This window comes from Equus quagga, chromosome 17, assembly GCF_021613505.1.
Source record: "Equus quagga isolate Etosha38 chromosome 17, UCLA_HA_Equagga_1.0, whole genome shotgun sequence".
In the NCBI taxonomy this organism is placed as follows: Eukaryota; Metazoa; Chordata; class Mammalia; order Perissodactyla; family Equidae; genus Equus; species Equus quagga.
The window spans coordinates 9,175,726-9,188,335 of NC_060283.1; the positions used below are offsets into that span (position 1 = coordinate 9,175,726).

Consider the following 12,610-nt stretch of genomic DNA (forward strand, 5'->3'; position numbering starts at 1 on the left):
GGGAGGAACGGCAGCTTCGTCACTTCCCAGGTACACACCTGTGCACCCTGAGTGGGAGGCAGGGGAGACAAGTTTGACAAGCTGGGAGGAGAGCTGTCTGTCTGCCTGTCTGTCTGTCTTCCAAAGGGAAGCTGGGGGTGGAGCAGGCAGGGAGGTAGAGGCTGCCTCATTTGTCAAAATTAGCAAGTTCCACAGTTGGGCAACACGCAGACACACACCAAATACAGACACACGTGTGCACACGCGTCCTGGCTCCACACCAACAGGGTGACACCTGCGTTTACACAGGCTGTATGGTGACATGCGTACTCAGAGACACACATGTGCGGGGGCACTCAGCCTCGCATGGAGCAGGCACACCACCCCCCTCCCATCGCCGCAACCAGGCACCCGTATACCCTCACACTCGGGCTATGCAGCATGGACAGATGCGAGAGCACACAGCCCTGCACGCGGCACGTCCGCTCGGCCCCGGGGCGGGTGCGCCAGCCCTCTGGGTCGGTTCCAAGTTGGAGCCTCTCACGTGAGGCCCAATGTGTCATTTCCAAACAGAAAGAATCTAGCTCCTTCGCAGCAGGGAGGAAGAGCAGGGTGTGGAGCTGGGTGGGTGGGTGGGTGCGTGGGCTTGTGCAGGGGGCAGGGCATGTGTGTGAGGGAAACAGGCATGTGAATCCCGGGGCATGGTGCACGCGGGTTGGGGGCTCTAAGGTTGGGTGGGGGAAGGAGCCCTGGGAAACAGAGTGTGCCTTTGTGAGGGTGTGTGTGTGCCGCCGAGGCTGTGTGCAGTGGGTGTGGGTGTTTGTCTCCTTGTATCCGCCTTCTCTCCCGTTCTGGACTTTCAGCCTCCCTGGGCTCATCTTCCTCATGTTCTTCCCCCTCCCTCTCGCGGCGGGAATTGGGTGCCCTGGTGGAGGAAGGGGGCATGCTCCAGGACCCTGTCCAACCCCAGACGCTGCCTGAGGCTTCCCTCCAGCTCCCCCTCCCTTCCTTTCCTCCCTCTCCTCCCTCCCTCTCTTTCCCTTCCTCCCTCCCCCCCCCCCCAGGCTGGCGTGCCAGGGGGTGGGACATGCCAATCACTGGCTGTGCCTCTCCGGCTGCCAGCACAGGGCACAGCTCCCCCCGGGAGCCAGGTGTTTGGGTCCCTGGAGACGCCGCCAGCCCCCGGGGAAGCAGTGGGGCTGAGGACCCTACGGACCCCTGTCCAGCCCCATGGTGAGTACATTTGAGAGGGTTTGGGAGGGGCTACACTGAGGTGGGGGCAGAAGAAGCAGGGTCCTGGGAGCAAGGCAGGGACCAGGACTAGAAGGAAATGGGGATGGACCCCAGGGAGAGGAGGGGGCCAAGGGTGCTCTGTAGCACTGGACATTGGCTTCTCCAAACACCGCATCTCCTGGCTTTGAGTGGATACACCTGATGTTTTTCTGGTGTTCAGCTGGCAGAGGAGTTGGAGACCCCCTTAAGAAACTGGACCTCGAGCCCAGAAGGGATCAGGCTTCCATGTAGCAGGCAGAGCCCCCAGAACCTCAGAGATAGAGTGGGAAGGGCAGGGGACCAGGGGGCAGCCCTTGCCACCAGCATCCCGTGGGAGGTTGACCCCCCCAATTGGGGTGCCAGTCCCAGGACCTCCTCCTCTCCTCCCTCAGGGAATCCTGAATCCCACCACCCCCATCCACCTTCAGCCCCCACAAGATGGACTGAACCAGGCTACTGGCCAGACGGACAAGCTGGATGCCAAGGTGGGTGTAGGGCCAGAAGCCAGCAGAAGACCAGGCCAAGAGCCCCAGGGCTCTCCAGGGACAAATGGGCACATGGATGGCCACGCCAGACAGGGAATGTGGCCTTGACATGTGCAGGTGCCCAGAGGGCCCTCCCTATGTCCATAGTGTGGTGGGCTTCTGCAGGGCAGGTCTGAGTCCTATGTCTAGGTAATGCATGGATACCAGTGGGCACCCTTGACAGGTACCCATCCCACTACTCCGAGACCCCACAATGTGGGGATGGGCTGGGGGCCAGAAGCTCTGATTCTTGCAGAGTTGCCAGCTCCTGGGCTGGCAGCTGGGGAGGGGTGGTCATGGGGTCATTCAGACAAGTGCTGCTTAGGGGTTATCAGTGTCAGTGGAAAGAGGTTCACCTCTTCCCACAAAACATACCTGCAGCTCCACCCAGACTGACCCAGGCCCCCTGCCCAACTGGCCGGAAGCAGTCAGACTGTCTCCTGCAGCCAGACAACCTCTTGTCCCCGGGTAATCAGCTGCTTACTGAGCTATCAGATGAGAGTTAGTTCTCAACCTCCTGACCGCAGCCACTAGGCAAGCGGTGATCGCCGTTGCGATATAGAAGGCATGGGAGGAGATGGCAAGATGGGGCTGCAGAAGATGTGACTCTTGGCCCCCTGGCTGAGGCCTGGAGGTCTGAGAGCTGGCTCCCAAAGTGCAAAGAGGAATCCAGAGTGTCAAGAAGGGGTTAGGCAGAGGTCACGTCAGACCTTCAAAGGAACCTCCCCGTTGTACAGGTGAAGAGACTGAGGCTGAGAAAGGGGAAGGGCCATGCTCATGGTCACAGAAGGGATGTTTAGGGGTCCAGTTGGAGCTTGGACCCCATTCTCCTCACCCTCAGCGCATCACTGCACTCCCACCTCCCTGAGCAGGATGACGGGGTGGGAAGCAGTAAGCTCCATGAGGCGGCGGGGAGAGGTGGGTGAATATCGCGCTGGGTTTCTGCTCTGCTGTGATGCCATGGTGATGCCTAGAAGGATGGGGGAGGAGGGAGAGAGAAGAAAGGAAATGGGGAGAGGAGAGCAAAGAGTGAAGAGCAGGGGGCATGCGGGGAGGAGGATTAGGGGCAAGCACTTCTGATGCCACCTGGCAGTGTGAGATCCAGAGCCTGGCCTGCTAATGGCCAGGCTCTGGGACGGTCCGCTAAAGTCGGGCAACTGGTTAAGGTCCATCAACAGTGAACGTATTTGCCGCTCCTCTTCCGGCTCAGCAGTGCATTTATGAGCATTTAACTCATGGCTGCTGCCCTCCCCAGGGCTAACTGGCACTCCCAGTGGTGACTGTTGAGCCAGAAAATGTGATAAATTGTATTTGTTTACCCCCTCGTTCCCAAGGCCAGGCATCAGAGGTGGAAGTTTTGTACACCTTTAATGGATCAAGAGCTACCTTCAGAGAAAAGTTAACCCAGGGGGAGAAAGCCACCTCTGACAGGCTGGCTCCTGGGTTCAGACCCCAGCGGAAGGGACTGGCCAAAGGAGCCACCTTCTCACTGCACATGTGAGGTCCCAGGGCCCCAGCCCCACAGCCCCCATCTCCGACCTGCTTCTCCCCAATATTGCCTGTTCTGTCCACTCAAGGAGGCCCAGAATCACAAGATGGCTTCACTCCTCCCTCCTGAATCTCTTCCCCAGCACCACCTCCTTCTCTGCCTCCCCTTCTCTACTCCCTGGCCAGTGGTAGGATTCAGGCAGCCCTGGTGTTCAGGAATCCCTCTCCTCAGCAATCTCTCTGCCCTCCCCCAGTGGCTCTCTCCCCTCCCTTTTCCTCTACCAACCAGATCCCCAGTCCCTGGGGATTGGTCCCAGGGCGCTGGCGGTCAACAGTCTGGCCTGCCAAGCTAGAGGCTCTGACCTCATCCCTTAACTCTTTGAGCCCAGGCAAAGAGTTTTCCTCCTTCAACACTCACAGGTGCCATCCTTGCCCAGGCCTGTCCTGTCACCTCACGCAGCTTCTCTGTGGCAGGCGAGGCAGGGTTTCCTTGGTCCATTTTACAGATGAAGATGATCTTGACTATTTTTCTCCTGTGCCCTCAAGCTGGGCAGATCCTCACCCAGGGGACAGGGACCTGGCAGGTGAGGGGTTACAAGAACTGGAGGGAGCAGAGGGACCATGCTCTGGAGCCAGTCCTGACCCCCAGGGGCTCATCCTCACACCCCCTGGGCCTGAGGTCAAGCAGGAGGACCCCACGGACACATCCATGTGTTTATTCCACAAATATTTATTGAGCAGCTACTGTGTGCCCAGCCCTGGGATAATGCAGTGAAGGAGGCAGACACAGCCCCTACCCTGACTCTCAAGGAGCTGTAGCTAGACCTCTCCTTCCCACAAAACTGTCATCATGTGTCACCCAGACGGCAGATGCTGTCACACACACAGGCCAGATTCTAAAGGAAGGCCTGATTCCTCACAACTGCCTGTTCAAACTAGGGTTTGGCCAAGCTGGTTGAGGTGGGCCAGGGGGCTGTTGAGACCCCATGTACACATGAGCAGTTTAGAGAGGTTAGTCTTGGAGGCAGACTGGCTGGGTCCAAAGCCTGGTTGCATCACTGATGAGCTGTAAGGTCCTAAGGTCTCAAATTGAGGATAATAAAACCTACTTTACAAGGAGTTGTAATAGGTCAATTAAATCATGTATGTAATGCCTAGAGCCATGTCTGGTATATATAGTAAGCAGTCAGTAAATGTCAGTTGCTATGATAATATTAATAATATTATTAAAAGCTCCCAACAACCTTCATCAGGAAGCCACGATCCTTGGCAGAAAGGCATCTCTCCGCTTCCTTGCCACCTTCCCATTCCCCAGACAAGACATCCTCAGAGGATGCGTCCCAAACCATCCCCACAGAGCTACAGACTCACCCCCACCATTTCCTATCCTCATTCAACAATGCACACACCCTCACACACAAACACTCATCCTACGGAAGGGTTACCAGGTCAGGACAGTGACTTGCTCAAGGTCACACAGCCAGACAAGAGCAGAGATGGAGCTTGAAGCCAGGCAGAGGCAGTGCCAAGGACTTCCCTGGGGAGTCTCCCCCCCTACCCCCTGCAATCCGCATTGACCAACTCCCCCACCCAGTGGATGTTTCCACAGAATATACTGGTAAATACAGCTTCCACAACCCTCCGCTCCCTACCTTGCAACCAGATGGCTGACCAAAAGCCCCTCCTCTGTAGAAATTCCCTGGTACCCTGACTCACAGCCTGGGGCTCATCCCCTCAGTGGACAAGCCACAGTCACAGGAAGCCAGGTTCTTTCACAACCATCATCTCGCTGAGCACCTAGCAGCCTTGAACAGGCAGAGGATTGCCCCCAGTCAAGAGTTAAGGAGAACTTGCCCAAAGTCACACAGCAGGAACCAAAGCAGGCCTTCAGGAACCTTCTCCTGAGCAAATCACTGTCCAAGAGAGCTTTGGGGGAGGACCCCCACTTCTGATTGTGGAGGAAAGGCAGAGCCATTGACGGCTCTGTTCTTGGGCTGCATCCCAGGGGCTCAGAAGCTCCAGGGGGTGGCAAGAATCACGGTCCAGTCCCCTAGAAGCTCCACCCTCTTCCTTCCCGTGGTTGTCCCTGATGAGAGGCCTTAGCCCTCACAGCGCATAGGTGGGGCATACGGGGGCCAGCCAAGTGGAAAGAACGCAGGCCTCGGAGCCCAGAGGTCGGGGGGTGCAGAGTCCCAGCTCCACAACTTCCTGCAAGACCATCAGCAAATCTCTTAGCTCCCTAAGCCTCAGTGTCTTTACCCATAAAACAGAGATAAGAACCCCCCACTGGGGTGTCCTATGGATTAAGGGAAATAATATCATGCATCAAGTGCCTGGCATGAATGAGGGGATTCATGATTGTGGTTATCAATATGCCTATTAAAATGAGAGTTGGGAGAGGGTTCTCGCCGTTAAAGAGAGGGACTGCCAGCCAGCCTTCTCACTTCCAAGGACCACTCCTCATAGGTCCCCCTGTCTGAAAGCCTTTTTTAAATTCATCAAAGCCGTAGCTGGCTTTCAACAAAAGCTTGTGACAGGCAGAGGTTGCCATGTTCCCACCCCGAGCAGGGGTCATTCCAGCCCTGGCTGAGAGAACCTGAATGAGCCTTCAGCCTCTGCAGCCTACCCTCGGGGACTTGAGTCCTTTCTGTTCAGAGCCTTGGGATGTTGGTTTCTGGACCCTGTAAAATCTCCGCAGGCGTCAGGCTGGTCCAACTCCTCCTGTACAAATGAGCAATCTGAGGACCAGAGAGGGGCTGTGCCTGGGGTCTGGAGGAGAAGGGGCAGGTGGCTGGGCAGTGGATCAGAATGAGGATCGGAATAGTAACAGACGCCTTTAGTTGAGTGTCATTTCATTCCAGAGACTTTGGATGCTATCCCGATCAGCTGCGGGATGCAGGGTGGCGGGGAAAAGAAAGGTCAAGTGATTGCTGATGATCACACAGCTAGGAAGGGACAACCCTGAGATACAAACTCAGGGCTGTGGCCCGCAACGCCAGAATTAGGGTAAGGCAAGTGAGTTATTTGCTTTGGAACAAAATTTAGGAAGGGCACAAAAAAACCTCATTAATCAAGATAAATAATGTTGTAACGTAATATTTCTAAAAATCACATAGCAAACTACAGCCCACAGGTGGGCAGTCTATTTTTGTAAATAAAATTTTCTTGGAACCAGGACCAGGATGAGGGCGAGGCATGGCTGATAGGATTGTTTGTGCAAGTGCAGGGTTGGAGGCTGTCTTTGTTTAAAATTTTGTTCATGATGAATTTTTTGCATTGATTTCCTTTTTTTTTTTTCTATTGTTGCATTCAAATATTATTTTCTCGATGACTCAGTTTGGAGGCATCTCAAGTTTTGCACCCAAACCAAGTGCCTCACCCACCCCACCCTAGTTGGAGCCCTGCTGTGGTGTGAGGACCAGGTACATGGTGGAGTGCTGGGCCCAGCATTGAAGGCTGAGCCCTGACCAGCAGACAGGAAGCCCCTGCAGCTGCAGAGGGTACATCCTCTCAGGCCAGCCAGCTCCTCTTGTCTGACTCAGCCTATTCAGGTCTCGGCCCAGGTCCCAGGGAGCCGCTAGGGGCTACAGAGCTGCTCCCAGGCACCCAGGGGTTGCAGGGGCAGCATCCAATCTAGGAGCCAGGAGACATTGGGCTGCACCATGCCTTCTTCCCTCTTTCCTCCGGGCCTCAGTTGCTCTATTTTTGCAATGGGCATTAAACAGCACTGGGTCAGACAGAGGGCCAAGAGCTGTAAAGGGCAACCTGTCAAGGGTGGTGTCCACCAGCAGCCTCACTGGGGAAAGCCCAGCCTCCCACCCACTGCCTGACTTTGGTTAAGAGAGGAGGATGCAAAAAGAACTCAGTAAGCAAGATAAATAATATTTTAATGTAATATTTTTAAAATTCAAATAGGCAGATTATGGCCCCCCAGGCAACCATCAGTTCTTATAAATAAAGTTTCATTGGAACAAACCGCTTGCGCTCAAATCCTGATCCCTACCCTACCTGCGTGATCTTGTGCAAATTCTCTTGCTTTTCTCAGCCTCACTTTCTTCATCTGTAAAATGGAGAGAAGAACAATCCCAAGGTCATAGGTTCCCTGTTAAGATTAAGTGAGATAAGGCATGTAAACACTCTGAGTAGAGACTGGCACTCAGGGAGCCCTAAATAGTAGCAATGGTCATTATTATTATTCGTTGCTGTTGCCATGGTATTAGAAATTTTTTTGTTTAATTGAGGAAGATTGCTGTGAGCTAACATCTGCTGCCAATCCTCCTCTTTTTGCTGAGGAAGATTGACCCTGAGTAAACATCTGTGCCCATCTTCCTTTACTTAATATGTGGGACGCCTGCCACAGCATGGCTTGATAAGTGGTGTGTAAGTCTGCGCCCAGGATCCAAACTGGCAAACCCTGGGCCCCCGAAGCAGAGTGCATGAACTTAACCGCTATGCCACCAGGCCAGCCCCAGAAATTTTAAATCAAAGAAGCAGAAGCCCCTAGGCAGGAGGGAGCCCTCATTGCTGCGCTTGCTAAGAGTCGATGGGAACCCAGTGCTCCCCATACTCCAGGGCTGGTTTAAGCACTCTACCTCCATTGACTCATTTCAGCCTCACAATAATTCCTTGATTTATTAGCCAGGGACTAGTATCCTCCCCATTTTTCAGTTGAGGAAACCGAGGCACATAGTAGTTGTATCACAAGCAGAGATCACACACCCAGCAAATGATGTAGCCTGGATTCAAATGCGGACAGTCTGGCTCCAGAGTCTGGGTCCTTCACCGGGATGTTACATGTGCCCCCTCACAGGCAGACTGACCCAGACACACAAGCTTGCACTGTCAGCCACAGTCCTTCTTGCTCGTTATGTCACACTCTGAACTCCCGATGCTGAGCGTCGCTCTCACACGCTGACAGTTCACCAAGAGCGGTGGAGATGCCCTCAGCCACACATTCTCCCGGTCACACACTATCACAATCCCACACCACCGAGGCCATCCATCACGCAGCAACCCCCTCACAGACACAGCACTCTAGTATCTGTCACAGACCAGGTCCGGAGGAACACCAGGGCTGGGTGGGCCCTTGCCCAACGTCTCTCCCTGAGAATCTTTCCAGTGACCAGCCCCTGAAGCCACAGCTGCAGGTAGGAGGAGACCCCAATCTCTTCAATGGACAGATGGATGCCTGCGGCCCAGAACAGGAGGCGATCGGCCTAAACTTACTGCAGCAAGGCCATGGCAGAACTGCGGGGCCCTCCTGTCTGGCCAGTAGGTTGCTAAGAGTCCTTGCTTTTCTCTTTATCCACCCAAAGTGCCTGGGCTGGACTCCAGCTTCAAGAAATGTCTGGGGGATCTCCTCACTCCCCTTGCTGCCGCCCACTCAGCTGTGGCCCGGGAACAGAGTGGGGAGATGGAGGGGGCCTCCCATGCCCCATCTCCCCATCTGGGGCCAGACCCCCACTTATCTGGGAGCTGAGGCCCTCGTCCCCGCTGCCTGCATTTCCTCCAGACCTTCTACTGCCAGGCGAGTGTCCAGCTCAGCACAGCTTTCCCTGCTGCCCTCATAGAGGGTCCAATGCAGCCCCAAACCCCACCTCTCTCTCCCTCACACATGCACAGAAAAACGTGCAGACCCACACATGCGCACAGACACACACTGACACACATCTCTTTCTCTTTGTCTTCTCTGGAGCCTTCCTTCTGACTTCCCATCTCTCCTTATTTGATGGGAGAATCCCCCTGGAGCTCCACATGCTCAGAAAGTGAGAAAGAGGAGTGGGTTCTAATCATACCATCTGTGTCACCGTGGCCAGGCCTTGTAGCTGCTCGGAGCCAGGGTTGCCTCAGTGAAATGGAGTTCCTAAGAGACCTTCCTCCTAGAGACGTACGACAGCTAAATTAGATAATTCAATTAAATGCTTAGCACTGTGTCTGGCATGTAGTAACTGCTCAGTAAACGAGAGCTTTGATGAAAGTGAGTGAAATGCTTTGAAAATGTGGCAGTACTATATATGAAGCCAGTCTCCCAATTCCTGCCGCAGGAGTTAAGCAAGATGGGATCAGTAGCAATTTCCCGGTGAAAACACTGAGGCTCAGAATCTGTGTGGTAAAGCTGGAGTGAGGATTCAGATCTCTGGATTCCAAATCTCCGCGACCCTTGCTGATGGTTAATCCATTCATAGCTGGGAACATGCATCATAAATGACCGTGTGTGGACACCAGTAAGGGAGGGTGATGCTGTCTTGCCTGAAGCCCTGGGAGGGCAGAAGCTATGTTCCTAATACCTTCTACTCTGGGCTATCAGGGATGTCCAGCAGCCCAACTAAAGCGCATGTCCTCTCTTTTCAGGTGATGACCTCCCCCTGAGGGAGCCCCATAGTGTGACTAGAGGAAAGAGCTGCCCCCAGCCCCACCAGCCACCATGAATACCTCGGCCCCACCCGCCGTCAGCCCCAACATCACTGTCCTGGCTCCAGGAAAGGGTCCGTGGCAAGTGGCCTTCATTGGGATCACCACGGGCCTCCTGTCGCTGGCCACAGTGACAGGCAACCTGCTGGTACTCATCTCCTTCAAGGTCAACACAGAGCTCAAGACAGTCAACAACTACTTCCTGCTGAGCCTGGCCTGTGCTGACCTCATCATTGGCACCTTCTCCATGAACCTCTACACCACATACCTGCTCATGGGCCACTGGGCTCTGGGCACGCTAGCCTGTGACCTCTGGCTGGCCCTGGACTACGTGGCCAGCAACGCCTCCGTTATGAACCTGCTGCTTATCAGCTTTGACCGTTACTTCTCCGTGACCCGGCCCCTGAGCTACCGTGCCAAGCGCACACCACGCCGGGCAGCCCTGATGATCGGCTTGGCGTGGCTGGTCTCCTTCGTCCTGTGGGCCCCAGCCATCCTCTTCTGGCAGTATCTGGTAGGGGAGCGGACAGTGCTGGCCGGGCAGTGCTACATCCAGTTCCTCTCCCAACCCATCATCACCTTTGGCACAGCCATGGCGGCCTTCTACCTCCCTGTCACGGTCATGTGCACGCTCTACTGGCGCATCTACCGAGAGACAGAGAACCGGGCCCGGGAGCTAGCGGCCCTGCAGGGCTCCGAGACACCAGGGAAGGGGGGCGGCAGCAGCAGCAGCTCAGAGCGGTCCCAGCCGGGGGCGGAGGGCTCACCAGAGACCCCTCCAGGGCGCTGCTGTCGCTGCTGCCGGGCTCCCAGGCTGCTGCAGGCCTACAGCTGGAAGGAGGAGGAGGAGGACGACGAAGGCTCCATGGAGTCCCTCACATCCTCGGAGGGTGAGGAGCCTGGCTCCGAGGTGGTGATCAAGATGCCCATGGTGGACCCTGAGGCACAGGCCCCTGCCAAACAGCCACCCCGGAGCTCCCCGAATACAGTCAAGAGGCCCACCCGGAAAGGGCGTGAGCGAGCAGGCAAGAGCCAGAAGCCCCGTGGGAAGGAGCAGCTGGCCAAGCGGAAGACCTTCTCGTTGGTCAAGGAGAAGAAGGCGGCTCGGACCCTGAGCGCCATCCTGCTGGCCTTCATCCTCACCTGGACACCGTACAACATCATGGTGCTGGTGTCCACTTTCTGCAAGGACTGTGTTCCCGAGACCCTGTGGGAGCTGGGCTACTGGCTGTGCTATGTCAACAGCACCATCAACCCCATGTGCTACGCACTCTGCAACAAAGCCTTCCGGGACACCTTCCGCCTGCTGCTCCTCTGCCGCTGGGACAAGCGTCGCTGGCGCAAGATCCCCAAGCGCCCTGGCTCTGTGCACCGCACTCCCTCTCGCCAATGCTGATGGCCCCCTCACCTGCATCCCTCCACCCCAGTCCCCGGGAGAGCCGGGGAGAAAGCAGGCAGGGGCAGTGACCTCAGATCCAGGGCCCTGCCCAGACCTCACCAGGCTTCCCAGGCCCCTAGGTCACCTCCCTGGACAGCCCAGAGAGAACCTGCCAACTTTCCAAACTTTACTATTCCCAGGCAGGGAGGGGAAGCTGGGGAACTGGTTTTTCTGTTCCCTGCTGGGTGGGAATGGGCTCTTCACCAGGAAGAAGGCCCTGGAGGAGGATCCGAGCTTTGGATTCCTTGTTTGCGCTTAGGCAGGAAGTCCATCCAGAGCCAGCAGGGCGGGCTAGGAGAAAGTTTAACATCACAGTCATCCTTGGCCCAGGGGCTGGCCTGCGTTGTGATGGGAGATGGCACTCCCTGGGGCCACAGCAGCTAACTGACACCAACCACTGAGAGAGAAGCTTGGCTCAAAGGGAGCATCCCCCAATGAGGGATCCCCTCCCTCCCCAGGCACAGCCCACTCTGCTGGGCCCTAGGCATACTCTCCAGGATTGTCCAACCTCCCTACAAATGTGCCCATAGCATCCCTATGTGGGTCACCCCCAAGGCAAACGTCCAAGCATCAGCAGGACAATGACACCAGAGGGGACCAACTTGGCTAGTCACACATCAAGTTCCCAGGCAGCAGCAGGACCAAGTGCCAGGTGTCCTGACTGTCCCACTATGTCATTTCCCTGGGAGTGAGGGGCAGGGGTGCCTGCTGTCCAGCCCCACACCTATACCCCCTGCCCCAGAGAAACCCTCAGGTCCTCCATCCCTGGCTCACAGCTGCCACCTGGATATATCTGCTCCATGCAGATCTAGCCAGGCCTCCCGCATGCTGCCTGCCTCCGGCCCCGCCCCACACAGGCCTGGTCCAGCCAACAGGTTCTCTCCTGTGAGCTCCCCAATCCAACCCATGCATGGCCTCCCAGCCACCTTTATCTCCAGGCCCAGCCTGACCCCAAGTGTTCTTTCCTTCCATCCTCAGCAAATGCTGAGTCTGTGAATAAAGCCACATAACCAGCGGGTGCTAAGGGGCTTCCTCCCTGTGTTGGATCGAGGACCTGGTCTTAGGCCAGGGCAGGACGGGGCAGGGAGGGCCCAAGTACCACAGAATGTGCTCCGCTGCCCTGAGGGTGGTCCCAGGAGGGACAGCACTGAGTGGCTGAGGTCTACTGAAACCTGTGGGCCCCAGCATCCGAGGGTCTGCAGCTCAGGTGAGTAGGGCTGTAGTGGGCAGACCAGACTACTGGAGGTAGGGAGGCTAGGTGAAATTGACTACCCATGTCCATAGCCCAGCATATTCTCTATCAGCTTTGCCAGTGTAGCTGCTCTTGGGGCCCTGTCACCCCCAGAGAGAACAGAACTGCTCCAAAGCCCCATTTACAAATGGGGAGACGAAGGCCCAGTGACCCAGGGGACTGTTTAGGGTTACCCCACAAAGCAACACCCAGGTTTCCAGGCAGTTCACAGCCTCGTGACCCCTTGACTATGGACATACGACGGCT

At 56.0% G+C, this 12,610-nt stretch overlaps 1 protein-coding gene across 1 annotated transcript; it reads left to right on the top strand.

The window, feature by feature from the left end:
- The first annotated feature begins 704 nt into the window (after positions 1 to 704).
- CHRM1 (cholinergic receptor muscarinic 1) lies at positions 705 to 12,109 on the top strand. Its single transcript, XM_046644263.1, has 3 exons — positions 705 to 1,212; positions 1,644 to 1,736; positions 9,615 to 12,109. Exon 3 carries the CDS (start codon positions 9,688 to 9,690, stop codon positions 11,068 to 11,070), a length of 1,383 nt encoding a protein of 460 aa, XP_046500219.1. The 5' UTR covers positions 705 to 1,212; positions 1,644 to 1,736; positions 9,615 to 9,687; the 3' UTR covers positions 11,071 to 12,109.
- Positions 12,110 to 12,610: the final 501 nt, after the last annotated feature.

Bases quoted from the DNA above. Each gene is read 5' to 3' on its own strand.
- CHRM1 (XM_046644263.1), top strand. From the start codon at position 9,688: ATGAATACCTCGGCCCCACCCGCCGTCAGCCCCAACATCACTGTCCTG.